Source organism: Ranitomeya variabilis, chromosome 4 (genome assembly GCF_051348905.1).
Source record: "Ranitomeya variabilis isolate aRanVar5 chromosome 4, aRanVar5.hap1, whole genome shotgun sequence".
Lineage (NCBI taxonomy): Eukaryota > Metazoa > Chordata > Amphibia > Anura > Dendrobatidae > Ranitomeya > Ranitomeya variabilis.
This window is the reverse complement of record NC_135235.1, coordinates 508,045,801-508,071,342: the sequence shown is the minus strand read 5'-3', so window position 1 is coordinate 508,071,342 and position 25,542 is coordinate 508,045,801. Positions and strand designations below refer to the sequence as shown.

Here is a 25,542-nt window from a genome sequence, read left to right as displayed (position 1 = left end):
CTCATTTAAGACTGTGCCGCCTGAGAAACTTTTTTATGGTATATATATATATATATATATATATATATATATATATATATATATATATATATATATATATATATATAAACACACACACACACACACACACATATTCACCACATACATATAGTTTTCAAGCATGCTGTCCACTATACAGTGAATATCATACTGGTGGGTACAGTATGTTGGGGCTGTTTGCCAAGTGTCTATTCAGGGAATGAAACTGCACAAGTTTTTTTTTCTTCTCCTAAAATCAAAGAATTTTAATATTATTGCAATAAGCATTACCATGCAGGATAGATAAAAGAGACCCCCTTTCAGTGTGTGCAGTTTTGACCATTTCATAGCACGGACAATGTATCTTTAAAAAAAAAAGTCTGCATCTGCAAATCCCATTAGATGCGGATATAAGGTTACTGGTGATTAATAGTAGCCCTGGTTTGCTTTGGTTGGAGGGATGCAATGTGTGTCGTTAACCCCTCCCTCGCCTCTCTCATATTTCACTTCACAAACTTGTCACTCTCTCTCCCTGCATAGTATTTAAACAGTGGATCTGCCCCCCTTTGGATATACAGTACAACACAGTTTTTAGGCACAATACTATACAGCCTGTCAGTCTGGCCAGCACACGTGTACAGAGAAGATGCTTGTGTCTTGTGAATGAAGAACTGCTCTCTGTAGATTTCAGCATCAGGAGGCAAGAGATTTAAAGTTCCTGAAAAAGAAACTTCTCGGAGAAGCTGGACAATTATTGGTGACCTGGCGCAAGTGACTGACCCAACACTTTTACGAATGGATCCATCAGCAAGTAGCTGTATGAGAAGCAGTCACTCCGGCACTCCCCTATGGGGTTGTATGCGAAATCCGCAGGGAGATCTAAATTCAGCATCTCCCTTGCACCCCTACCAACAAGTATCATTCTTTCATCAGAAGCCGGACTATGCGGCATACTCAGATTTCTCAGCGTCATGCCTAGCGACGACACCACACAGCTTTCCCCGAGAGGAAAGGTTGTATGCAGAACAGCATCATACATTTCATCACTCAGATTGGCACTTTCCAGCTGCAGAAGCCCGGAGGCGACTCAACCCCGAACTGGGCTTAAGCTCTGGAGAAATAGAAAGCAGCAGTCCGAATTTGGTTGACGGCTCGGGGTGCATCAATGAAGATTACGGGGTGTCAGGTGGAGAGTCTCAAGAGGCAGAGAAAAAGACTCAAAAGCGGAAAAAAGACATTGCAGGTAAGAGCATAGACTTATACTAAGGGGGTAAACCAGAGGTGGACATACCAATGGTGCAACCTGTGCCTAGTAGCCCAAGAAGTAAGGGGTCCACCTATCACCTCCAAAGCAGGTGGAATTCTGCATTATGATGAGATATTGGATTTCAGAGAGCCCATATATTGTTCTTGAACAAGGCGCCTCTTCTGCGTGTGTCTGATCCTGGGGTCAAGTATTAATGTACCACATATTATGGGGAGAGAAGGCCCAAAAAGTAGATACTCATATTCCTGATCACATAATTTACAAATATCTGGTTCCTTCTTGGATATCAGACTTTGTCTTGTTTATTATTTCATGATTTTATGCATTTTTTACCGTAATACTGTAATTTTTTTAATAATTTGAAATTATTATATTCTGACAAATAAAACTCAAGTTCTAGTGACATAAGTGACAGCAGTGTCACGAAGTGATATACTTTACCATATGTCTGGGTTATACAGCTGCAGACTGGTTGCATATAGAAAGTGACATTTCCACTCATGAGACATTTTAACTTTAGGGAACGGCATTTTGAGCAACTCAATAATTTCAGCTGGTAACATATATTTCAGAAAACTGCACGTAGTACAAGTTCTGGAGATCTCACCTACAAAAACACAATCATATAATAGAATGGGTGTTCTGAGATGCCGAGCTGGAATTATTGTGGTAGGACTCAAGCAGAAAGGAAGGAACAAGAGAAAGATGGGACAGGATTAAAATATGTCAAAAGTTTAATAAAGTTTCAGCAGGAAAACGAACACACAATCTGTGAGTGGTTGAAAGAATTTTCAGGAAATATTATTTTACTGAAAAAGAAGTAGATGCTTTTGTGCAATAATCATCTATTGGTTCCATACACAAGTTTAAGGTCACCAAAGGTAACCTGCTTGCAGTGGTTAGATTACACTGGTAAAATCTACAAATGCACAGAATAATATTGAGGCTTCATCATAATGAATATCCAAGCAGCATTATCTAAGCACCTGTTGTCTCAGCGCCAGGAGGAACAGCAGAGTTCATACCTGTGTGACGCATTATCGTCTTGTAACTGATCTAATCGCTTATGCTAATACTGGTACTTTAATTTTTATGTCTTGGAACGCAATGGAAATATTCTAATCAGATTTTTATAGATAAGGCTTGTAAAATTTATTAAATATAATGTTTATTCTATACGATATATAATAGCCCTATAATGCCATATTTTACCTGCGTACGCCATACATTAATACTAGTGTTTTATACCCATATAGTATTGATATTTACTCGTATAGTAGTTATATATACGAGGACAATAGTATTATATACTCATATGCTAGTGAAATATATTAGTACAGTAGTTTTATATACCCATATAGTACTAATGTATACTAGTACTGTAGTTTATACCTATATAGTAGTGATATATACTTGTACAGTAGAATTATATACTGGTATAATAGTGATATTTACTTATACAGTAATATTGTATACTCATAGTAGAGATATATACTAGTATAGTAGTATTGTATACTCATATAGTAGTGATATATACTAGTAGTGCAGTAATATTATATACCCACATGGTAGTAATATATACTAATATAGTAGTGATATACTGTATACTAGTACAGTAATATTATATACCCATTTAGTAGTGATACATACTAGTATAGTAACATTCTGTACCATATAGTAGTGATATATACTCATATAGTAGTGATAAACTGTATACTAGGACATTAATATTATGGACCCATATAGTAGTGATATATACTAGTACAGTAATGTTATATACCCATTTAGTAGTGATGTGTACTAGAACAGTAGTATTATATACTCATATACTAGTGATATATACTCATACTTGTGAAATATACTAATATAGCAGTCTTGTATACTCATATAGCAGTGATATATAGTCATACAGTAGTATTAAATAATCATAGTGGTGATATATACTCATACAGTAGTATTATATACTCATAGTTGTGATATACTGTATATTCATACAGTAGTATTATATACTCATAGTGGTGCGAAATACTAATATAATAGTCTTGTATACTCATATAGTAGTGATATATAGTCATACAGCAGTATTAAATACTCATAGTAGTGATGTATGCTCATACTAGCGATATATACTAATATAGTAATCTTGCACACTCATATAGTAGTGATATATAGTCATGCAGTAGTTTTAAATACTCACAGTGGTGATATTTACTTGTACTGTAGTATTATATACTTATAGTGGTGATATATACTAATATAGTAGTCTTGTATACTCATATAGTAGTGATATATACTAGTACAGTGATACGATATACTATATAAGAGTAATTTATATTCATATAGTAGTATTATATACTCATAGTAGAGATGTATACTAATATAGTACAGTAATATTATATACCCATATAATAGTGATATATACTCATACAATAGCATTATTCAGTTATACAGACTTGTTATATCATACAGTAGAAGTATACACTCATACAGTTGGATATGATAATGTACTAATAACATGTAATATTATGATGTCATACGTAAGGCATCACATTCTAAAATGCTGACTTCCCATACAATGAGTAAATAACTTGTATACTGTATGATCGCGAATAGATGATATTATTCTGGCCTTCACTTTTTAAATCTCACTCTTCATTTTGTGTCCTTGATTACACTACAATTTTATTTCACCGAGAACTTAGATTGTGACATAATTATCATAATTAGCTGTTATTGGCACATTTGTGGTGTTGCACAAGCATCAGTTATGTGGAACAATGGAGAAATGATATTGTGATTTATAGAACAATTTTACAAAACACATGAAATATTACTGCTGTATGAGTATGCAATACTACTGTACGAGAATATTTCACTACTATATGAGTATATAAGACTTCTGTAAAAGCATATATCACAGCTATATGAGTATACAATACTACTGTACTAGTATATATCACTACTATGAGTATACAATAATACTGTGCTAGTATATATCACTACTATATGAGTATACAATAATACTGTGCTAGTATATATCACTACTATATGAGTATATAAGACTTCTGTAAAAGCATATATCACAGCTATATGAGTATACAATACTACTGTACTAGTATATATCACTACTTTATGAGTATACAATAATACTGTGCTAGTATATATCAATACTATATGAGTGTATAAGACTTCTGTAAAAGCATATATCACAACTATATGAGTACACAATACTACTGTACTAGTATATATCACTACTATTTAAGTATATAAGACTTCTGTAAAAGCATATATCACAAATATATGAGTACACAATACTACTGTACTAGCATATATCACTACTATTTAAGTATATAAGACTTCTGTAAAAGCATATATCACAAATATATGAGTATACAATACTATTGTACTAGTATATATCACTACTATATGAGTATACATTGCTGCTGTACTAGTATATATCACTATTATGAGTATACTATGCTACTGTACTAGTGTATAACACTACTATATGAGTATACAATACTACTGTTCGAGTATATATTACTACTATATGAATATTCAATATTACTATTTGAGTTTATATTACTACTACATGAGTATACAATACTACTGTACTAGTATTTATCACTACTATATGAATATACAATACTACTGTACGCATTTATATCACTACAATATGAGTATGTAAGACTTCTGTACAAGTTTATAACACTTCTATATGATTATATACTACTATATCAGTTTATATTACTACTGTATTAGTATACAATGGTACTGTATATATCACTAATATATGATAAAATAATACTACTACGTAAATATATGTCAGTTCTATTTGAGTTCTATAAAACGATATATTACTACTGTATTAGTATATGGTACTGTGTTAGTATATATCACTACTGTATGATAAAGTAACTAAAGTAACTACTGCATTAGTATATGTCACTACCAAATGACACTACTCTGATTATATATCACTACTATGAGTATAAAATGCTATTGTCTGAGATATCACAATCACTACTAAGAGTATGTAACACTATTGTATGAGTATACAGTATATCACTATATATCACTATTATATGGGCATATAATGCTATTGTGTAAGTCTATATCACTACTATGCGAATATATAATACTATTGTTTGAGTATAGGTTACTACTGCATTATTATTTAACAAATCTGTATCAGGATATAATATATTTGCATGAATATATATCTGCCTGAATTTTAATTTATTTATACTCCATTATTATATAAGTGCATCAATATATACTATTGAATGAATATATATCACTAATGTATCAGGATTCAGTATGATCAATTGTACATAGAAGACATCAAATTATTGAGAAATCAGTGAGAATAGAGGAATTGTATTACACAACGTTGTCTATTGTCTAAGCATCTGTATAATAAAAATTCTTAATGATATTCTAAACATAGATATATCACAGTCAGAATTATAATTATTATGTTCCCTGTACAATTGATGTATCTGTGACAACCTCTGTAGCAAATCTTGTAGTATCAACCATATGATATCTAGTCGATGTCACTCCAATCCCTTGGGCGCCAATGCAGAAGCTGTAACATCTCCCTCCATCTACAACACATCATTGTTAATACTAGTCTCATTAAATGGTGGTAGACGGACACTTTGGGCCCTACAGACTCTTGGATCTATGCACAACTACACCCCAATAATTTAACCCTCTTGTTTTACAATAATAAGAAAACATTATCAAAAGCTTTCTAGGTAAAAGATACAAAAATGCCAAAATTAACTCTATTTACTTGATTACCTTTTGCCTATTGTTGTAGTACACACAAATCTATGTCTGTCTACATCTATATTCCATATTGGTTCATATTTTCCTTGATTATCTTAGTATTACATCAATGTCACATCTACAATTACTTCTTCTTAAAAGGATTCTAAAGTGTTAAATGCTTATGAAAAAAGATATAGTAGTGCGAGTGATACCATAAATTGGTAATCTCATGTATGGCATGTGGGGTTCATATGTAGACCACAATGTACATGGACATGGCACATGGTGGGTGACGAGGCCCTCGTATCCATGTACTATCAGCTTTGTCTCCAATATCAATTAATGTGAACATAAAATCCATGAATTAAGCTGTATTCTACATCCCGGGAATTACAGTATAATGTATGTTCCATTGTATGTATTAGTGTAAATGGTGTCATCTGTGCAGAGGTTCATAGGAAATAAGCCGACCCTTAAAAAAACATTTTCTCTTCACAGTCAATTACATTCAAGTTGGCAAAAGCTGTTAGACAAATCTGTGAAGCCATTAAATCACTAGTCTGGACACATCAAAGCTGACCCTATATCTACTGATACAGATGCTTCAGGAAGGCAACTGTTTCCATACTGATGCATTCTAGGAAATGTCTTCCTTCCACTGTATGAGATGTCTACTGTTAATATATGCTATGTGTTCACCTCTGGGGAAGAATTACAATGTCCTGTCCAAGAATGACTCAAGAGTCGATTTTGGTAACAGAAATTGAAAAATGCCTTAATTTGGTGATCTCCAACTGTTACAGAGCTACAACTACCAATATGCTGGAGTTGTAGCTCTGAAGATGATGGAGAACAGGTTGGAGAACACTACTATAAAATATTTAGTATTATAGTTAGTGATGAACGAATATACTCATTACTCGAGATTTCCCGAGCATGCTCGGGGGTCCTCCGAGTATTTTTTAGTGCTCGGAGATTTAGTTTTTCTTGCCGCAGCTGAATGATTTACATCTGTTAGCCAGCATAAGTACATGTGGGGGTTGCCTGGTTGCTAGGGAATCCCCACATGTAATCAAGCTGGCTAACAAATGTAAATCATTCAGCTGCGGCGATGAAAACTAAATCTCCGAGCACTAAAAAATACTTGGAGGACCCCCGAGCGTGCTCGAGAAATCTCGAGTAACAAGTATATTCGCTCATCACTAATTATAGTATTTAATTGTGAGGAACCACTAGTCTCTAATATAATTTTGTCTCAAGATTTAATTTTACAAGTTACAAGAGGAAAGCATGTAGTTTAGCAGCCACATCACCCATATAGAGCAGATACAAATGAAGATTGCTATAAATGTATCTTATCTATAGTAATATCAGAATCATATTTCTTATTCATATCTCAATCCATTATGGTATTGGGTCATATGAAGACTAGAATGTGGATTTCAGTCTTTTTTGATAAGTATAATTACTATTATTCCACTATTTACTGCAATTCCCGCTAAATATTTTACTTGTTCCAGCTCTTACTTAGTTTACGAGATTGAAGAATGAAACGTCCAAAAAGTTCAACCGAGGGATGGGAAGGGTTATATGCAAAATCACAATGTTCTGTGATGTCTGTTCTTCCCCAGAAGAACTAATTTTCCCCCCTGATCCTACTTGTCAATCCACTATACTAAACATTCAGTTTGACATGTTTGACACATTTACACATGCTTTTATGCTATTTTCTTCTAAAAAAGAAAGCCTCTAAGCTTTTTTTAAAAAAAAACCGTCAATGGTTCCCATTATGACCATTTCCTCAGGTAAACTATTCCATAGATGAATAGTTCTTAAGTGAAGGAGACTTGTCTCCTCTGGAGATTAAACCTGACTTTCACCAGACAGGAGTGTCCCTTGTATTTGAGAGGGTTTTACATGAAACAACTTTTTACCATACTCTATCTTTGGAAATGCAAGAAGCAATAACATACAATACTAATTTAGCAATTTGCTAAAACATTATCATATACCCCACATGAGATTGGTAACTACAAATCTAATAAGTTACTAAGGATACAACAGTCTGTATTTATGTGGCTGACTCCATATTACTGTTTGTCAGAGACTATAGTTGGTAGACTATAAATTGCACAAAAGATCTAAGCTAATAAAAAGAACTGCTATTACAGCCATGGTCGAAACTGTTGACACCCTTGAACTTTTTCCAGAAAATGAAGTAACTCTCCCAGAAAATTATTGCTATTTCACTTACCTTGTTATAGGCATGTTTATTTCCTTTGTGTATATTGGAACATGATAAAAAACAGAGAACAAAAAGCATATTAGACATAATTTCACAAAAAGATCCAAAAATGGTTCGTTCAAAACTTTTGGCAGTGGCACCTTTCCAAAATTGTAGGTAACCAATAGTGATGAGCAAACATGCTCAGATAACGTGTTATCCGAGCATGGTCGAGTGTTATCGAGTGTTGTGTCCCTGCGGCTCTATATTTTGCAGCTGTAGACAGCTGCAACACATGATGTGATTGACAAACAAACAGGCAATCCCTGAATGTGTTGTGGCTATCTACCATCACAAAATATGCAGCTGAAGGGACTCGAATATATTATCTGAGCACACCCAAGATACTCGGATAACAACCAAGCATGCTCGGATAATGCTTATTCAAACTAACCTGGAGTAAGTAAAAGGGGTGGGCAATATAAAAATCACACCTGAAACCAGATGAAAATGGTAGTAGTTAACTCACTTTTTGCATTGTGTCATCGTGTGTGCCACACTAAGCATGGAGAACAGAAAGAGGAGAAGAGAACTGTCTGAAGACTTGAGAATCAAAATAGTTGAAAACATCAACAATCTAAAGGTTACAAGTCCATCTCCAGAGATCTTGATGTTCCTTTGTCCATAGTGCGTAGCATAATCAAAAAGTTTACAAAACATGGCACTGTAACTAATCTCCCTGTATCTGGACAGCAGAGAAAAATTAATGAAAGATTGCAACACAGGATAGTACAGATGGTGGATAAGCAGTCCCAATCAAGCTGTTCTGCAGGCTCAGGATGCTACATTACAAGCTCAAACTATCTGTCTACATTTGAATTAAATGAAATGCTATGGCAGGAGACCCAGGAGGACCCCTCTGCTGACACAGAGACATAAAAAAGCTAGACTAAAGTTTGCCAAAATGTACATGAGTGAGCCAAAATCCTTCTGGGAAAGCATCTTGTGGATAGGTAAGACCAAGATAGCACATCATTCTACTGTTTGCCAAAAATGGAATGAGGCCTACAAAGAAAAAGACAAAGTGCCTACAGTAAAATATGGTGGAGGCTCAAATATATTTTGGGGTTGTTTTGCTACCTTTTGCACTTTGGTGCCTTGACTGTGTGCAAGGCATCATGCAATCTGAAGATCACCAAAGGATTTTGGGTCATAATGTAATGCCCAGTATCAGAAAGCTGGGTTTGTGTCTTAGGTCATGGGTCTTCCAGCAGGACAATGCTTTAGAACAGACTTCAAGAAGCATCCCATTAAACACCTGTGGAGAGATCTTAAAATTGCTGTTGGGAGACGGAACCCTTCAAATATGAGAAACCCGGAGCAGTTTGCAAAGGAAGAGTGATCCAAAATTCCAGTTGAGAGATGTAAGAAGTCTGTAGATGGTTATAGGAAGTGATTGATTGATTACTTGATTGATTAAAGTTATTTATTCCAAAGGATGTGCAACCAAATATTAAGTTGAGTGCTAACAATTTTGATCAGCCCATTTTGGGGGTTTTGTGTGAAATTTTCTCGTGTTGTTCCAATACACACAAAGGAAATAAACATGTGCATAAGAAAACATGTGTAACTGCAATAATATTCGGGAAAAATACTTCATTTTTTGGAACAATTTCAAGGGTACCATTTTGTCCATGACTGTATTGTTGGTAATAAATGTCTGTAAATAATTGTGGAATTTCTTATAAATGGAGTTATGTGAGATAAAGATGTGATAATAGAGGGAGATATCGCTCAACACTTTTTTAATCAAAATTCTATCCTGCAACCCTACAGTCACCTTTGCCAACAAATAACCTGGGCGATAACAGGGCACAATCAATGACACTTTGAGAAGCCAGTGTGTGACTGAAAGTGTCCCTGGACCTAAACACAAACACAAATACCAAGGCAGTTAAGGTCCACGGGAACATCTTGGGGATCATATTCTTCATGGCAACCATTTAGTGTTTCTAAAAAGAACAGACTGACGACCCACTGTAAAAGAGGATCAATCTTGAAAATTATGTTACTTAATTAAGTTATAACATTAATAATAATACTTGCATAATAGAATCTCCAGCAATAATCATATTTTCATATGGTTTTCCCCAACACAAGTGGCCAACGTACACCATTTTTCTACTGCAAGGTTATAGTATGTATGGGGTCACCCACTCCAATATGGTCACTTTTTTGTATTTTTTTCCATTTACCTCTTTTCACAGTATAATATTGTCTGCCCCCTACACACATATCTGATATTGCTTGTACTAATATTCTTTCTGCCATTTTAATCAGTAAAGTTTACAATATCCTGTATTTTGCACATGTCGCCATATTATCGGCTAGCTATTAGTTCTAGACTCCCTCCCCAACCCCCTCTGCACTTGGTCCAATAAACTTCTCACAGCAGAGAAAGTGACATGACATTGGTTTAACCAAGAACAGACATAAGTTTCTCTGGATTTGCTTTATTACACTTGGTAAATCACAGATTACCATTAACAGGCTGTGTGAGCCCTGAGTCACATATGTGTCTTAATGGGACTTAGTGACTAAAGCTCCATTAGTGGGGTAGCGTGTATTTCCACTTCTCAGGCACTGTCAGTACTCAGTATGTGACATGGAGACAAAATGTATGTGCAGGTCTAAAACTTAAAACTTTACAGCTTATCTACAAAGAAAAAATAAGCCTGTCCCCTCCTAATATCCTTTATTATAAGGCTATGCTATGGAATGGAGCACAAAAATATATTCTGGTTTTAGCAGGTTTCACGGTGTTTTAAGTTACCTGAGTAATCAAAAAATGTTTTATTCTTTTTATCCCCTCTTGCCCTATCCTCACTATTGAAAAATGACCATAAAACACTTAATATCAGTCTGATCACTTTGTTTTTTTATGATTCTTAATAAACAGAGCTATGGTAACTGCTTCCCTCCTCCGAGCCCATCTTGACAGCATAATTTTCAGTATTTCCAATTTTTTGTTAATATTTTAAATTGATTAATAAGATGTTTTAATTGTATTTGCCCTTTTTAAAGCTATCTTTTTTTATCTATCATTTATCAATATCTATCTTTCTTTTATCTTTCTTCTATCTTTCATTTATCTATCTCATATCTATCATCCATCTTTCTGTCATTTATCTATCTATTATATCTATCTATCTATCATCTATCTATCATCTATCTATTATATCTATCTATCTATTATCTATTATCTATCATCTATCATCTATCTATATATCTATCTAACCATCTATATATTGAAAAATGAAGCAGCACAACATGCAAAAAATCGCAAACATTCACAAAAAAACTCAGGGTGCATGCCTCCTGGACCAACAATTCCACAAATTGTCAGATAGATAAAGATAAGAAGAGGCAGCACTCCATTAATAAGCAAAAAGTGTGGCGTTTATTAGCCCATGTGGCAATGTTTGCTCAAGAAAGGTCCTGTGATAGGACAGAAATGTCGCCACATGGGCTAGTAAACGCCACACTTTTTTGCTTATTAATGGAGTGCCGTCTGTTCTTATCTTTATCTATCTACACTTAGGCCTTATTGAGGCACCTATTTTTCACATACACATTTTAAGGGCTCGTGCACACAACAAAAATCGGACGAGTGCTGTCCATTGTTTTGATGGATACCACTTGTCCCCATGTTATTCTATGGGGCTGTGCACTGAGTTGGTTGGAGGAAAATATTACAGCGGGCCCAAAGTGCCTCGGCCAGTCAAGTCTATAGGTCAGTTGAATACATCTGACTGCACAGATGACATCTGAGAGCGGTTTGATTTTCATGGACATAGTGAAGGGAGAAGATGGAGATTTTTTTTTTTCATTCTCCACATCCCAAAAAATCGGATTACATTCTGATCAAACTCTCAATATGCTGTCCATGATTAAGACTGTAACAGATAGGAGAAGCTTTGTAGTTTTTTTGTAACAGTGAAAAATCATTGATGAAACTGATGGTAAAAACTGACACACGGACCAAGCACTGATGAAATTTTCATCCAAAACATTGATGAACAACAGTCGGTGTTTTTACATATGAGAAATGTCACAAATGTCTGAATGAGGCCTTAAGGTCTGTGCACACGTTAACTATTTGTTGCAGACAATTCTGCATCAAAATCGTATCTTTTGGCAGAAAAAAATGCTGCATAACAAATGTGCGTTTTTTGCTTCACTTTTTGTGGGGTTTTTTTTCGTTGAGTTTTCAATGTGTATCATTTATTAGAATAGGTGAAAAACACTGAAAGGATCGGCTTGCTGCAGATCTGAAACTGCTTCAAACCTGCAAGGAAGAAATAAGAGAAATGTGAATGAGATTTCAGAAATCTGAATGCTGCAGCCAGGATCATATTCCTCACCAACCGTTACACCGATGCCTCTACCTTGTGCCAGTCATTACACTGGCTACCCATCCACTCCAGAATCCAGTACAAAACTACTACCCTCATCCACAAAGCACTCCATAGCTCAGCACCACCCTACATCTCCTCTCTGGTCTCAGTCTACCACCCTACCCGTGCCCTCCGCTCCTCTATTGACCTCAGGTTAGCATCCTCAATAATCAGAACCTCCCACTCCTGTCTCCAAGACTTTACACGTGCTGCGCCGATTCTTTGGAATGCACTACCCAGGTTAATACGATTAATCCCCAATCCCCACAGTTTTAAGCATGCCCTAAAAACTCATTTGTTCAGACTGGACTACCGCCTCAACGCATTAACCTAACTATCCCTGTGTGGCCTATTTTAAAAAATAAAAAATAAAAAATAAAATAAAATAAAACATAATCAGGTTCCTTGCATCGTGTTCTCATACACTTTATGCAGTTAATAGCCCTCTGTGTCTGTACTGCTACATACTTAGGCAGTTAACTGGTTCATGCGGCTTTACATGAACACCCGAGCCTTACACTATGGTTGGTCCGAACAACAAAAGCAATTGTTACCATCCACCTCTCGTGTCTCCCCTTTTCCTCATAGGTTGTAAGCTTGCGAGCAGGGCCCTCATTCCTCTTGGTATCTATTTTGAACTGTGATTTCTGTTATGCTGTAATGTCTATTGTCTGTACAAGTCCCCTCTATAAGTTGTAAAGCGCTGCGGAATATGTTGGCGCTATATAAATAAAAATTATTATTATTATTATAAATCATATTCACTTTGCTTGGACAGTGAAATGCTGCATTTTTCAGGGCAAAAATGCAGGAAAAATGTAAAATGTGAATATACCCTTACACGGTTTCGTATTATATTAATCAAATGTAATAATAATTTTAATAATAGTGATATGAACTTCTATAATTACATGCAAAATATGTTAGTAATAATTAATGATTGTACTTATTATTGTTAATATTATCAATATGTCAAAAAGTTTATCACATTAAAATGCAGCGTGCAGCATACATTTTTAGGAACGTTACCTTATACATTTTACCATGTGCCTTACTCTAGATTTATGTGGTATGTTAAACATTTATTGAATCTTTCAGTCAATCAGTTTCATAGGAGAAAAAATGTTTATTAAGTAAATTTTATGCAGTGAATATACATTTTTTTTATAATTACGTGATTTCATCTCAACCTTACCATAATCATACCATCCTAAGGCAGCTGTACAAGAGCCTCTTCTCCTGGCAGTCCTGGTACCCCAATACGTGGGGCTGTGGGGCTCATAAAGTAGCCACATAGTCTCTCTATAAACATGACATTTTGAGCTTAAACATAAAATACTAATTCTATATACTGGCTTCTGTATTTCTTTTTATATTTAATTATCTTTGTTATAAGTGTTTTCAAAAAGTGAAAATCTTTAGAATAATAAGACTTACATACTATATATATACTATATATATATATATATATATATATATATATATATATATACTATATAGCCTATGTGCCATATCTGGAGTTGGAAAGGGATTTTCCTGTAATATGGGGCGATTAGCATCTGCTGTGTGAGGTTTTCGTCTTCCTATTGATCATTAGGATTATAGGTTAAAATCGATGGACTTTTATTATCTTTCAAGCTTAAAACTATGCCACTATGAATGGAATAAAATAATGTATAACAATTATTATTTTATTTATTTCATATTAGTATTCCATTACTATGCACTGCTATGTTTAAAGCACATATTTATTACCGGAATTGATTTTTAAATTAATTTTTATATTTTTCACCTATCGCATTAAATTGATATGCCCTTATGCTTAACACTTTCATTGCTAATATAAATGAAAAGTTCATGACATTCCTCCTACCGACACGTGAAGTTATGTGATGTCTGGTTTTTGCATAATTAGACTGCAAGCTCTTGCGTACAGTTCACTTTTTTTTATATTGATTAATCCATTTAGGTTGCAAAGACAGCGTTAACTTATGACTAAACCCCAATGGGAGTTGACATTTGCAATTCAGAAGATGTAGAATCACAGCTTTTATCCAAAACAGCCAAAAGGCCCAGTGCTTGTTTGGATAGTGAGTGAAAAACTCTAGGGGGACTGAGAATTGATAGGTGGCAAGATGGGAGGAGGTGATAAACTGTTGTTTTCACAGCTTACAAGGTGCTGGAAAAACAGGAGGTTAGATAATAGAGGAGGACAGAATTCTCTGCTCAAGGAAAGGTGTTTGCAGCCATTTCTGGCATACATGATTTGCACCTAATTTCACACCAAATGGTTGTGTTGTCTTTGAGGCCTTTGAGTATATAATTGTGAAAAATCCAGTAAAATCTGCATATACAACATATGGAAAAATATTTGTCAGAGTCACAAATGTAGCAGAGATGAATTTGGCATTTAACTACTTGTGCACCATGATAATGACTTGAGATCGGCAGTTGGATTTTATGGAGTATTACTTAAAAATCACAGAAAACACAATCTAAATAAGATGCAAAAGTGGATTTGTTTTTTTTTCTAAGCAACACAAAGGAAGGGAAGAGATAATGTGCTTACTTATAGGGTTTTTGGTGACACAACCTCTAAAAAGACTTTTAGTCCATATGCCCCAGCTTCCGTAAGTTAGTGTCAGGAACAAAAATTTCGCAGAGTAATAGAAGTATTCTGCGCTTACTGGAAAAATGACCGACTATCGAGTATAATATGCTGGTTTATTGTAAACAGTCACACCCATTTTTTTTCAGGACAACCATGCACAAACCATCTTTTTATGTATGGTTGTCTTGAAGAAGGAGTCAGTGTGACTGAAAAATGTTATGTTTACGGAAAGCACAATGGGGTCAAACATATATACATTATTGTAAACTACTGTGTATTCTCTTTTGAAATCATAATGACAACCCAAAACACCAAAATGATCCTGATCAAAAGTTCACATACCCCATTTCTTAATACCGTGTATTGCCCCCTCTAACATCAATGACAGATTGATGTCTTTTGTGGTAGTTGTGAATGAGGTTCATTATTTTCTCAGATGGTAAAGCTGCTCACTCTTCTTGGCAAAAAGTATATATATATTACATTATATACAGCTCTGGCAAAAATTAAGAGACCACTGCAAAATTTTCAGTTTCTCTGATTTTTCTCTTTCTCTCTTTAGGTATATTTTTGAGTAAAATGTGCATTGTTGTTTTATTCTATAAACTACTGACAACATGTCTCCGAAATTCAAAGCTAAAAATGTTGTATTTATTTCCAGTAAATGAGAAATCGTCAAAATAATAAAAAAGCAACAGTGCTTTTAGACCTCAAATAATTCAAAGAAAACAAGTTCTTATTCATTTAGAAGCAACAATACTCATGTTTTAACTCAGGGAGAGTTATTTTGTGGAATAACCTTGATTTTTAATCACAGCTTTCATGCGTCTTGGCATGCGTTCCACCAGTTTTTCACACTGCTTTTGGGTGACATTATGCCACTCCTGGCACAAAAATTTAAGCAGTTTTTCTTTGTTTGATGGCTTGTGAATATCCATCTTGGTCTTGATTACATTCCAGAGGTTTTCAATGGGGTTCATTGGTCTGGAGATTGGACTGGCCATGACAGGGTCTTGATATGGTGCTCCTTCTTCCACACATTGATTGACCTAGCTGTGTGGCATAGGGCATTGTTCTGCTGGAAAAAACAGTCCTCAGAGTTGGGGAACATTGCCTGAGCAGAAGGAAGTAAGTGTTTTTCAAGGATAACCTTTATGTGGCTTGATTCTTACATCCTTCGCAAAGATTAACCTGCCCCATTCCAGCCTTGCTAAAGCATCCCCAGATCATCACCAATCCTCCACTAAATTTCACAGTGGGTGCAAGACACTGTGGATTGTATGCCTCTCCAGGTCTCCGTCTAACCATTAGAGATCCAGGTGTTGGGCAAAGCTGAAAATTAGACTCATCAGAGAACATTACCTTACTCCAGTCCTCTCTGGTCTAATCCTTATGGTCTTTGGCAAACTTCAGCCTGGCCCTTCTTTGCTTCTCATTGATGAAAGGCTTTTTTCTGGCTTTACATGACTTGAGGTCTTCCTTTAGGTGCCTGTTATGAACTGTTGTTGCCATGCACTTCACCCCAGCTGCCATTTGCCATTCCTTTTGTAGGTCACTTGATGTCATCCTGCGGTTGCTGAGTGACATTCGAATAAGATGACGGTCATCCCAGTCAGTGGAAAGTTGTTTTCGCCCTCTGCTGGTCTGTAGCTTCGCTGTCCCCAATGTCTGCTGCTTGACCTTGTTGTAATGGACAGCCATCTTAGAAATTTTAAGGATGGGGGCAACATGATGCTCACTGTATAACTCTGCCAATAAAGCCAGAATTCAGCCCTTCTTTTCCTCACTCAAGTCTTTTCTTTTCAGCAACTTTGGCATGGTTAAAAGTTATTTTTTCATTCAAATAACTTCTGGGCTATTCCTAGCACTTGTTTTGCCATCCAGCGTGTCCTATTGTAAGAGGATTGTGAAGACCACAGCAGTGTTTTTTTATACTTTCACTTGTTAAATAAGATATGGTTCAGTTGATCATCTAATCAGAAGCACATTAAGTAGAATGAGGTGTACGGTACTTTGGTTGGAATTCAACTGACACTGGAATGGAAAGGCTGTCAGAAATGTAGAGATGGTGATTTTTAGAAAACTGTGCAGTGGTCTCTTAAATTTTTCCAGAGCTGTATATTTTTTCACTTATTCCATGTATCGCTCTAATCTTTCTGCTATAAATTTACGTTTCATATAATGGCATTGTATAAATAATGGGCAAATGTGAATTACTGGTGGCTTGATGCGATATAGGCAGCAGACTGTGTTTTACTGACATATGTTGTGTATAGTAATTTTATATTACACTATACACACCAACACACCGATATGGGCAAAGTTTAAGCCACATTCATACCCATGATGATTAATAGGGTCACAGAGTATTACTGTTAGGCATATACTGTAGCCATTCACATACCATCCAAGGTTGTTATATTATCTCTGTCCTTAAACCAACATCCCCCTATGTAAAAACATAATGGGGGCAGTGCATATACAGTTTATAAGCACAGCATATTACCTCCAGAAGTACTTAACTTTGGTAGTGGTTAGGTGGAAATAGTATATTATTTATTCAAGGCTGGAGTAAAAAAAAAGGGCCATATTTATTCGCTAAATAGAGTCTGTCAGCCCTCAAAATCAATATTAATATTGCATTAATAGGGAAAAAGTCAGACGGCCGTATAACTCGGACAAGGATCGCAACCCAATTCTTAGACTGGGCGTCCGCTTTCTTGACTCAAGCATGACAGCTGCATAGAAATACCTGCTGTCACTGTCAGATTGGGAGAGACAATGACAAATTTGAGCATTGCATTGCGATCCTTGTCCAATTTATATTGCCATCTCACTCTTCTCGCGGTCTCCTCCCTGGCTCCTCTCTATGAACATTGTTTCTGCACTTGCAGGTGCCTTTGCAGCGGTGTCCACAGAAAGGACATGGGGAGGAGAATGTGCACACCCTCTCTGTGTGCATGCCAGCAATAAAACGATGCCCACATGGCAGGTAGTGTTAGTCTGTATGGCGACTGACTTCATACAGTGCGATCAACTTCCCAGTTGATCTGGGAAGTGAGCAATGTGAATCAGAAGCAACGGAAGATCCTCAACATGCAAAATGAAGGGGGTAAAACGGTGCACCAGACTCTTGGCCATGCTTATGGTGCACCAAAGAACCCTCATTTGCAAGTGAATTAAAAGTGCTTTCTCGGGTACTGCACCACTAGCAGTTACACTGTTAGTATGATTTTGATAAGAGCTAAGTCCCTTATATCAGTTTATAGATCATTAATATTGATTTTGGGGAAAACAAACTTCCTTTAATGTTCCACACTAAATGAATAATTTGTACAAGGTTGTGTGATCTTTAACAGTCCCATTATTATTGAAAGGATTAGAGTAAATTGCAAGAAGAGATACGAGCATTCTTCAAGCCTCAGTGCTTTTATATTACTATACTTCATCAAAGGGATTAACAAGTAGCCATTGCAAAAGTAAAGTGGGCACCGTTCTACTGTGATTATCTTTAGCAGCAAAAATGAATATATAAACTTTATGATTATTGTGATTTCTATAATGCACTGAGTGATTTCACAATAGTGGGCTAAAATCCTGGGTTGACCCAAGAGTGGGATAGTGCAGACAGTAAACTTACAGCACAGGGATGATACTGTACGCCCCCTTTCTAAAGTTCATAATGATTATTAACTGCTCCTTATGTATGAGTCGAGATGGGGTTCCCTCCCTAACTTGTTGGGTCATATAGCAGTTGCTATTTTGGTAGTTACATCCATGATCTCATTTGCTAATGGGGTTCTATCATACACACTGAAGTAGAAGACATTAAAGTGGAGCTTAAAGGGAACCTGTTATTAGATTCGAGCTGCCCGAAACACAAGCAGTGTGATTCAGACACTGGTTGTGCAAATGCAGTCCATATATCTTACTCTGAAATGCTGCATAGTGTGTGAAGCCTGCAAAGAACTATTTGTCATAGCTGGCTAGCCATATTCTGTCTCCAGCTCTTCCTCACCAGACTCCAGTTGACTTGCAAGTCTCTTCCTATGTATGAGTATAAGGAGGGAACTGTTGGTCAAAGGGATTGAGGTGGGAAAAATCAGTTGGGGACCTGCCTTGGCACAGTCATGTGAATCACATAGCTCCAGTCCGGTTTTGCAAAGTATGTTTTCTCTAAAATGTTGCAGGTTAAAACATACCTGTTTGCTATTGGAATTGTCTCAGATTCACGCTGCTTATAGTTTAGGCAGTATGAATCAGACTCCCTTTAATATCACTTGGTAGTGTTGAAAAATATATTGGGCTTCATGCAAAATGTGCCGAGAGAGTAATAATAATAATCTTTATTTTTATATAGCACTAACATATTCCGCAGCGCTTTACAGTTTGCACATATTATCATCGCTGTCCCCGATGGGGCTCACAATCTAAATTCCCTATCAGTATGTCTTTGGAATGTGGGAGGAAACCTGAGTACCTGGAGGAAACCCACGCAAACACAGGGAGAACATACAAACTCCTTGCAGATGTTGTCAAAGATTGGATTAGAACCCAGGACTGCAGCACTGCAAGGAACAGTGCTAACCACTGAGCCACAGCGCTGCCTTAATTCATAATTCCTATGCAAACCTTTTCTGAAAAATAAAGCAGATATATGATGGTCCCTATGATACATAAACTATCACTTTTATGCATGAGGCCCTGATTGAATTTACAAAGCAAACATCTCAAAGATTCATGAGCGTGCCTTCTATGAATTTGGTCTCCAAGTTTCTTCAAGAGGTTTATAAATGAGTTGACAGGTAGTGGAATAATTGGCATAGAACACTAAATAGCTGGAGAGCCCTATTGAAGCAGTTGCTACCACTGCTGTTAACAACAACCCAAAAGTCTAGAGAAAATGGATGAAAAGTGCTTTGTATAATTTGGAAGATCCCAAGCTCCTGCCTGCATGCAGGTTCACTGTGGAGTAAGGTCATGTACTTGAAGCCTTCTTGTGGGGCTGCAGTGTTGGGGAGTGGGTTCTATTCAATATTTATTAGCATTAATGGTCATGCATAATGGTTTGATATCCTCTTTAAGAGTGCATTTTGACAATATGTTTACAGTACATCAGGTTTATGTGATTTTAATTGTGGTGTTAATTAATTTTTGGCTCTTTAGATGATTTTACTCAATGCAGCATGCAATTACGAGCATTTTTTACCTATGAATCCCCAAGTCAACAAATTGCACCAAAGACTACAACTAAACTCCCCTTATGCTTATTGTTACTAATTTTTGAGCAGTTTTTATGATTTTTACTGTGTTTTCTATTTTTTCTTTTGGACCAGCAAAGCTGTGTATAAGGTTCAAGCGATGATCTTATTTTTTGCGTTTGTTACATGTTCACACACAAGCAGCCCTCTAATTTTTACATAGCTTCCACTTATTACAATAGAGACACTCTCATCCAAACTTCCATTGAACTATATATTGACTGTGGCAGGACCCAAACCTCTAGGTAACTGAGAGTACCAAAGGTGGATCCAAGCTTATCAGGCATTTATGGCATAACCCACAGATGTGCCATAAACGATTAAGATGGGAATACCCAATTAACACTTAAGGTCCCATATAATGCTACAATGTTGACTTCAATCTCTTATCCGATTGATTTTGGGTGAAACTTTCTTACATTCAATTAGATTTTGAATATTTTTCCAAAGGCAATTCAATGTGAGAAGTGGTTTTATTAAAGGAAGAATGACATACCAAAGCTATGTTAAAATACCCTCATTTAAACTCCCTGGTTTAACCTGGCGAAGGATATAGAGCACATTATATAGTTGGCAAACCCTCCTGACGGAGTTCCAACTGTTTGCACTGTGCTCATTTCCTATTCCCCTATCCATCTCAAAAGCCTACCAGCCAACAGTACTAAAACTATGTGCGACAAAAACTGTCTGAAATTTTTTTTGACAGACGGCACATGTTAATTAAAAAAAAAAAAATCTAATGGAAGCCAAGTGTCCACGGCTTTAATATTACAGACATTTACAAATCTTATTGGCTGGAGTATAGTATATAGCCTGGTCTATTAGAAATGTGTAAGACTTTAGCTTTGTTGTGCCCTCATTATGTCACATGTGTGATGGGTTTTATGTAACACTATATTATTTTAGTAAGTTGCTTTCTCTGTTTAGGCTTTTAGTGCAGTGAAGTTTTGTCTAGAAAAGTGAAGATTAATTTTTTCATAATTATTCTAAGAAATACGTGAAACATTCTAACATAAATTATGCATGAAATCTTTCCAAATGAAAATGAGAAAACATCAAATGAAAAATGTAAAAAATGCAGAAATTTACAAAATCACATCAAAGTTGATTATATTCAGATGGTAGAATTTACAACGGATCAAAATGATTTTTATTTAAAGTGCTGTCTAAAAATTTTTTAAATGGCAGAATTTTGGGGATTCTTTAAAATAACAGTTCTCATAGTAAAATAACAATATTTAATTTTCTCTTTAATCTGGGATCTGAAAATCTGTTATGCTTTCAGTACTTAATTCAATAAAAATTTGGATTTTACAGGACCATAACTGGGAAAATAGACAATATGAGAATTTAGAGCTAGAGTGGCATATTAATATTCATAAATCTTTTTGTGTTCTTTAGGGCTATGATTTCCTATGGTGTCGCACTGGAACTTCCAGTGACTATGAAACAGTCACAAACATTTCCAAAAGTGTTGGATTTCCAGTCGCTAGTCTCATGTCACCCCAGACTCAATAAGGTTACACGCAAGCCAAATGCGTCTGCGACTTGCGTCCGACTTATCTGTGATATGGCCATTTTTTATGGCAAAACAGCAAGTCACAGACTAGTTGCACAGATGTTTTGGTAGCGCGACTTGTCTGATAATTGCTGCCTTGCAACACAAGTTGCTATATAGCCCGAGCCTTAACTGGGCAGCTGTTGTACGTAGTGAGGAGACATCTGTGAAATCCATCATCTTACAGTAAAACTTCTATGAAAACACAGCAAATTGCCGTTTTTTTGTTTATTTTAAATGGTCCTTCAAATTAAAAAATATATATATATATGTAAGGGTATTAAACATGTAACACAAAGAATTCTGGCCTAGAAAGGGGGTACTCTTCTTAAATAGGTTGTCTTTAGAATGATATCAACATACATACGGCACCTTTCCATGACAGAATGACTTCAGAAGTATCACTTTTGTCATATAAGGTCTGCTCTAACAGTAACAGATAATTCTACCAGCATTACATGATATATGAAGGAAAACAAATTATTTCCTTTAACGGTTAACACTTTTTACTTGGTGCAATAGGCTAAAAAAGAGATATCCAAATCACTACTAATAAGTCTACTTATTTTTATTAGTCTTTCTCAAATACAGTTCAGTCATAAGTAGTGTTGAGCATTCCGATGCTGCAAGTATCGGGTATCGGCCGATACTTGCTGTATCGGAATTTCCGATACCGAGATCCGATATTTTTGTGATATCGGGTATCGGTATCGAAACAACATCAATGTAAAAATGTGTAAAAGAAAGAATTAAAATAAAAAATATCACTATACTCACCTGTCCGACGCAGCCGGGACCTCAGCGAAGGAACCGGCAGCGTTGTTTGTTTAAAATTCGCGCTTTTACTTGGTTACGTGAATTCCCGGCTTGTGATTGGTCAGGGCGGCCATGTTGCCGGGACGCGGACCAATCACAGCAAGCCGTGACGAAATTACGTCACGGCTTGCTGTGATTGGTCCGCGTCCCGGCAACATGGCCGCCATTAACCAATCACAAGCCGTGACGTCACGGGAGGCTGGACTTGCGCGTTTTTTTAAAAAGCGCGCGTGTCCAGCCTCCAGTGACGTCCCGGCTTATGATTGGTCACGGCGCCATGTTGCCGGGACGCGGACCAATCACAGCAAGCCGTGACGAAATTACGTCACGGCTTGCTGTGATTGGTCCGCGTCCCGGCAACATGGCCGCCATTAACCCCTTCCCGACCCATGACGCCACGTAGGCGTCATGAAAACCCGTGCCAATCCGACCCATGACGCCTATGTGGCGTCATGGAATGATCGCGTCCCTGCAGATCGGGTGAAGGGGTTAACTCCTATTTTACCCGATCTGCAGGGAGAGGGGGAGTGGTGCTTCAGCCCAGGGGGGGTGGCTTCACCCCCCCGTGGCTACGATCGCTCTGATTGGCTGTTGAAAGTGAAACTGCCAATCAGAGCGATTTGTAATATTTCACCTAAAAAACAGGTGAAATATTACAATCCAGCCATGGCCGATGCTGCAATATCATCGGCCATGGCTGGAAACACTAATGTGACCTCCCCCCACCCCACCGATCGCCCCCCCAGTGCGCCGTTATAGGGTCCGGTCCCCTCCGTCCGCCTGCCGGCTCCCCTGTCCTGCTGTCCGCTCCCCCGTCCTCCTGCCCGCTCCCCCCCTGCTCCTATGTCACCCCCCCGTGCTCCGACGCCCCCCTCGTGCCCCGATCTCCCCCCCCCTTATACTTACCGAGGCTCCCGGTCCCCGTCCGCCTCCATCATGGGCGCCGCCATGTTCCAAAATGGCGGGCGCATGCTCAGTGCGCCCGCCGGCCGGCAGATTCTTAGAGGTACATTTTGATCGCTGTGGTAGGTTCTATCACAGCGATCAAAATAAAAAAATAATAAATAAACCCCCCCCCTTTATCACCCCCATAGGTAGGGACAATAATAAAATAAAGAAAATATTTTTTTTTCTTTTTCCACTAGGGTTAGGGTTAGAACTAGGGTTAGAACTAGGGTTAGAACTAGGGGTAGGGTTAGGGGTAGGGTTAGGGTTACGGGTAGGGTTAGGGTTAGGGGTAGGGTTATGGCATGTGCACACAGAGCGGATCCGCCGCGGATCCGCAGCGGATCGGCCGCGGATCGGCAGCGGATCCGCAGCGGATCGGCCGCGGATCCGCAGCGGATCGGCCGCGGATCCGCAGCGGATCGGCAGCGGATCCGCAGCGGATTGGCCGCGGATCCGCAGCGGATTGGCCGCGGATTGGCAGCGGCTCCGCAGCGGATTGGCCGCGGATCCGCAGCGGATTGGCCGCGGATTGGCAGCGGATCCGCAGCGGATCGGCCGCGGATTGGCAGCGGATCCGCAGCGGATTGGCCGCGGATTGGCAGCGGATTGGCCGCGGATCCGCAGCGGATTGGCCGCGGATTGGCAGCGGATCCGCAGCGGATTGGCCGCGGATCCGCAGCGGATTGGCAGCGGATCCGCAGCGGATTGGCCGCGGATTGGCAGCGGATCCGCAGCGGATTGGCCGCGGATTGGCAGCGGATCCGCAGCGGATTAGCCGCTGCGAATTCGAAGCAGTTTTCCATCAGGTTTACAGTACCATGTACACCTAAGGAAAACCAAATCCGCTGTGCCCATGGTGCGGAAAATTCCGTGCAGAAACGCTGCGTTGTATTTTCCGCAGCATGTCAATTCTTTGTGCGGATTCCGCAGCGTTTTACACCTGTTCCTCAATAGGAATCCGCAGGTGAAATCCGCACAAAAAAAACACTGGAAATCTGCTGTAAATCCGCAGGTAAAACGCAGTGCCTTTTACCTGCAGATTTTTTAAAAATCGTGCGGAAAAATCTCTCACGAATCCGCAACATGGGCACATAGCCTTAGGGTTAGGGTTGGAATTAGAGTTAGGGTTGGAATTAGGGCTAGGGTTTGAAATAGGGTTAAGATTAGGCTTGTGGTTAGGGTTACGGATAGGGTTAGGGGTGTGTTGGGGTTACAGTTGTGGTTAGGGTTGGGATTAGGGTTACGGTTGGGATTAGGGTTAGGATCAGGGTTGGAATTAGGGTTACGGGTGTGTTGCGGTTAGGGTTGTGGTTAGGGGTGTGTTGGGGTTAAGGTTGTGATTAGGGTTATGGCTACAGTTGGGATTAGGATTAGGGGTGTGTTGGGGTTAGTGTTGAAGTTAGAATTGAGGGGTTTCCACTGTTTAGGCACATCAGGGGTCTCCAAACGCAACATGGCGCCACCATTGATTCCAGCCAATCTTGCGTTCAAACAGTCAAATGGTGCTCCCGCCCTTCCAAGCCCCGACGTGCGCCCAAACAGTGGTTTACCCCCACATTTGGGGTACCAGCGTACTCAGGACAAACTGGGCAACAACTGTTGG

General features: G+C 37.9%; 1 protein-coding gene across 1 annotated transcript in view; it reads left to right on the top strand.

The window, feature by feature from the left end:
• Positions 1 to 618: 618 nt before the first annotated feature.
• Positions 619 to 25,542, top strand: part of MEOX1 (mesenchyme homeobox 1) — a 71,054-nt gene continuing 46,130 nt past the window's right edge. Inside the window, exon 1 of the mRNA XM_077257658.1 lies at positions 619 to 1,261. Coding sequence (XP_077113773.1) covers positions 814 to 1,261 — 448 coding nt within the window. The 5' untranslated portion in view covers positions 619 to 813. The remainder of the gene's footprint in view (positions 1,262 to 25,542) is intronic.